Genomic DNA, 5,073 nt, shown 5'->3' on the forward strand with positions numbered 1-5,073 from the left:
GAGACTCTGTCTCAAAAAAAAAAAAAAAAAAAAAGACATTCAGGGCAGAGAGAGACTTGACACAGGGAGAAGAGAAGAAGAGAAGACAGCTATCTATCTGCAAGCCTAGGAGAGAGGTTCAGAAGAAACCAACCCCACTGACACCTTGATCTTGGACTTCTATCCCCCAGAATTAGAAGCAAAACATGAAGGAGCAGGATATTGGCAAAGATCGACCCCCGAGAGGCTTGCAGTCCAGCAAGAAGGGTAGGTGGAGAAGCTTATGTCTCCCTCCCCCACATCTCTGGCAGTGAGTGGGCTCCCAAGCTGCTGGAGAGCTCCTCTACCCTCAAGCCCAAAAGCTGCTGCCGCCAGTGAACTGGGAGCTTGTGGAAGACGAAGCACCAGGCAGCCGGTGCCCTCGGGGTCACTTCCCATCACCTCAGACCTGAGCTAAGATGGCAGGAGCCATATTGCTTCCCCACCCACTGTGTACCTTTGTCCTCCCTGGGGGGGCCTCAGCCCCTCGGTTTTCATCTCACATTTCCCAACTCCGGCCCAGACTGCGGGAGCCACAGGGGCCAGTGAGTCCTGGGGGATCTGCATGACCCCAGGGTCTGGACGTTCTGGGTGGGCTGCCTTCTGGAGAGAGGGACAGAGATGACCAGAGTGCCAGCTTTGCTCCATGCAGACTCTTTTCCTCCCCTTCTCCTGCCCCGCCCGTGGCTGCTGAGAGAGATAAGAAAGCCACCACACTGATGCTTCCACAGAGAATGGGGCTTAGATCTTTCCTCTAAGGGTCCTGCAGCGGATTGAGGGATGCTCAGACTGTGAGCTCCCTGCCCGTTGGCCCTCCATGGTGCCACTTGCCTGGCAATTCCATCAGGGTGGGGCACAACCTGAGGTGGAGGGACATCAACCTGCTGGGGCACCCCGTGGGCAACTCAGGACCAGCACGCTTCTCCTTGGCATGGTCAGGGACTGATCTTCGGGGATCCTGGGACAGGCCCACAGGCCAGATCCTGTATTCCCAGGTCTCAATCACATTGCTCAGGGGCAAGGAGGGGAAATTTGTGATTGGGTGAGGCCACTACAGCCCCTCCCTGGTAGCTTTGCCTACAAGTTGGGAGAAGACCTTTGACCCTTGCTGAAACAAATACCTTGCCAGCTTTGATGGAGCCTGAGGGCAAGCTGACCCAACCCAGCCCTGCCCAGCCACACTCCCTCACCCACTTCTGCTATAGAATAAGTACTCACCTAAAGTTCCAGGGCCCCGCCCACCACCTGGGGCAATCAAGTGCTTCTCCAGAGGGACTAGAGCCAGTGATTGGGACCCAAAAACAACACTGCAGCTTGTTCCTTCGGCAAGCTGCCACCTACTGATAGGGAGGTCAATTTGCACACCCTTTGTAGCATTTACTGACTCAGTCATACAGGGCGTAGTTAAGTCTCACCCCCAAGCACCACTCACTGTCTCAGAGATTAAACTGGGCATGCCATTATCTAATCAAAAGAAAATCCAAAAATAAGAAGCAAAAGCTGCTCCAGATGAGAATGTATCAGCAAAAGATCTCTGGATACATGAAACATCAGAGTGAAAGAACACCCCCAAAAGAAAACAGTAACTCTATACCAATGGAAACCAAGCAAAACAAGAATATTGAAATGATTGATAAAAAATTTCAAATATGGATTGTAAGGAAGCTCAATGAAATATACGAGAAAATAGAAACCCAACACAAAGAAACCACAAAAACAATGCAGGAAATGAAAGAAAAATTCACTAAAGAAATCAAATCATTTGCCAGCCTCTTGCCTTCTGACTCTGAAGATGACTTCCCCAGAAGTTGGAGGGGACTCAGACAGGAAGGGGAAGTGGTGCTGATTTTCCCCCACATCCCCGCACCTTCCTACCGGTGAACCTCCTATAACAGACTCCCTTAAGTTACCAAGGAAATCCTGCTGTTGGAGCCAAGCTGAAGAGGCTCCAAGGTAGATAAAGACAACCCAGAGGCACAGAACAGGATCCTCAGGACTATTCTTACAATACATTTTGTTAAGAAGCGGGGAGCAAATTTCAGACTTTTAAGAGAAAAAACAAAACTCAAGAGTTTTCTGTTGACCCCAAACCATGAGCCAAGTGTCACATCTAAAGAACCAAACAGACAGAATGACACACCAAAAGGAAAACCTCAAACCTCCTCTCAGGCAGAATTTGTACACACTCCCACCACTGAGAGAGGGCACTTACTCTCAGTTTTCCTTTGCCAACGTTATTTCAAACCTCGTTTTCCGTCGATTTACACTATAGTGCCAAGAGATAGCACAATATACATTTTCCTTTGCTGCAATCAAACTGCAATTGTAATTATTTATTTACTCAAGTATTGGGTTAAAACCTGTCTCGCCAGCTAAACCGCAAGCTCCGCGAGAGTGGAGCCTTGTCTTTCTTGTGGAATGAGTTCGTTGAATTAACAGTGTTTTTAAATGCATGAATTAATACATGATCCTAATTGCCCATGGAGTCCCACGGGATAAAAGCCCATCCTAGTTAGTAGGAGACCTCATTTCCGGGAACTGAGTTGGTTTCTCCGTTTCATTCAGTTTATGGTTATTGAGCAGCTAGGGGTGCTGGGCCCCCACTGAGCTTACCTCATGGAGCATTTGAGGCAACCAGGCCTTGAAGAGAACCTAATTAAGGAAAAGGAAGTGGACAACCCTCGTCTTTGATTTTCCTTCTACCTTTTAGGGCACAAGGGAAGAGCTAGGAGCCACATACTCTTGCCTCCTCTTTCCTCTCCTGCCTTCTCAAAGGATCAGGCAATTCAAAGATCGCTGCAGGTTCGCTGGAGTTCATCTTACCCTCAATCAACGTTTTTATATTTTATTGAGGCAAAGCCCGAACAGATAATCAGAAGCCAAGTCCTATAGCTATTTCCATTCATTCTGGTTTTTTCCAAACACTGGATGGCCACACAAGCCTGAGTTAGACAGATCTACGCACACCAAGTTAGACCTGCCCAAGCTCGGGGACTTTCCCCTCGGTTCCTCGCAGGGCAAGCGGCACGATCGATCCGCGGTGTGTGCTGCCCGGGGCAGAGTTCAACCCACCTTCCAAGTCGGCAAAGCCGAGCACCACATCTGAGGCTCTCCCCTGCCTGTCTTTGACCTCCAGGGCTGTGATCGTGCAGCCCCAGGAGATGATGTCCACTCTCAGCAGCTCTGACTGCAGCTGGAACTTCTCCACTGTACCCGCCCCCGAGGGCAGCTCTCCAAACACGGCTCTCGCCACCGACACCATGGGGAAGGCTCGGAGTGTGCAGCTACTCCCCGCTCTTCAAACTCCAGCCGCTCAGCTAGCAGTGACCCAAGTTTACTGGAGAAGGGGCGTGATTCGGTCAGACTCCTCCCTTTCCTTGCCTGGATTTAGGGAGTGACCACTCCTGAAAAAAAATATCCTCCGGGGCCTTATATAAATCATTACTTTGTCCGAGGTAACAAGAAGGCAAACTTTCCAGCCCTGCCAGGCTTGCAGTTTTTCCTTTTGCTCTCCTCAGCTGCACTGCATGTTGGGAATGGTAGTCTTTGGGAAGTGAAATTGCATTTTGGGGCCTGTAGTCTTTCTAAATCCGAATCCTGAGTCTGCAATGATCTACCCCCTTGCCCTGCCTTGGGTATCTACCCCTCTCTTGCTCTCAAAATCCAAAGTTCCTTTAAGAAGGGATTCAGAGAACAAATATTTACTGAGATTCCCATAAATGCCAGGTTCTGTACCTTTTGCACAAGTGGTGCAAAAGTGGGGAGAAATCTTTAAATATATACTGTTGGGAGAGGGAAGACACTGAGGGCATTAAATAATTGTTTTGCTTTAGTGTGTCTCAGAATTATCTGAGGACATTTGAAATGCATATGCCCAGGCCCACCCCCTGGGAATTTCTGATTCTGGGAGTCTAGGGTGAGACTCAGGAGTCTTCATTTTTCATATTCCCCAGTTATTCTAATGTAGATTATCAGGACCAGACTTAAAGAAATAGTGCTCTAAGATTTGATGACTAATATACCAGATTTTTTCCCCCCTAAATAGGCTCTTATGGCAGAGGACTAAAGTAAATCTGTTAAAGGCCTTAATAGGATTATGAAATAAAATACAGGCACCTATTCATTTCTTTGCTAAATCTGGCAACTCTAGAGGAGTACTGGGCCTAGGAACGGGGAGAGTACTGGGAGCCTACAGACAAGTTTTACTAAACCCGTCTGCATAATTGTCCATGTTTCCTTGACACTGCTTTTGGCTTGGTTCCTGGGTACTTTAGCGAGTATCCAGCTAGACTGTGGTGAGCATGAAAATGCATCTATGATTAGGAAATCAGGAGAATTGGGATCATGTTCCTGAAATCAGATGCTAATAAAACATAATACGTGGCGGGTTATGCCTGAAATCCTAGCACTCCAGGAGGCCGAGGCGGGTGGATCGCTCAAGGTCAGGAGTTCGAGACCAGCCTGAGCAAAAGCGAGACCCCGTCTCTACTAAAAAATAGAAAGAAATTATCTGGACAACTAAAAATATATATATAGAAAAAATTAGCCGGGCATGGTGGCGCATGCCTGTAGTCCCAGCTACTCGGGAGGCTGAGGCAGAGGATTGCTTGAGCCCAGGAGTTTGAGGTTGCTGTGAGCTAGGCTGACACCACGGCACTCTAGCCAGGGCAACCGAGCCAGACTCTGTCTCATAAAAAAAACAAAACAAAACAAAACATAATAACTGTCTTTCAGCCTTTTCTGTCTGTGTAGCTAGAAGGAATATTTAATATTCTTGCCACAAAGCCTTAATTCTCCATCACGAAGTGGGGGAATTCTGATAGCAAAGGAAAAAAAGAGAATTTGCAACACAGGCTTCAGTGAAGCATAACATACAATAACAAAAAGACCCAAACAAGTCACATTATAGACAGCACCACACTCATATAATAACCGATAGGCACGCTTGCATGCAGCTTCATCAGAAATTCTCATAAACTCTGCAAATCTCATCAGCCCACTTAACTTTTGCGGCTGATTCATACACAAGCCCTTTCAGCAATGCTGTGTTAGCAA

General features: G+C 47.7%; 1 protein-coding gene across 1 annotated transcript in view; it reads right to left on the reverse strand.

Annotated features, from left to right (window-relative positions):
• Positions 1 to 3,529, reverse strand: part of GALM (galactose mutarotase (aldose 1-epimerase)) — a 95,946-nt gene extending 92,417 nt beyond the window's left edge. The window contains exon 1 of the mRNA XM_012653868.1: positions 3,091 to 3,529. Coding sequence (XP_012509322.1) covers positions 3,091 to 3,280 — 190 coding nt within the window. The 5' untranslated portion in view covers positions 3,281 to 3,529. The remainder of the gene's footprint in view (positions 1 to 3,090) is intronic.
• Between the last annotated feature and the right edge of the window lie 1,544 nt (positions 3,530 to 5,073).

The sequence above is a fragment of the Propithecus coquereli genome, unplaced genomic scaffold (genome assembly GCF_000956105.1).
Source record: "Propithecus coquereli isolate 6110/MARCELLA unplaced genomic scaffold, Pcoq_1.0 Scaffold43, whole genome shotgun sequence".
NCBI lineage: Eukaryota > Metazoa > Chordata > Mammalia > Primates > Indriidae > Propithecus > Propithecus coquereli.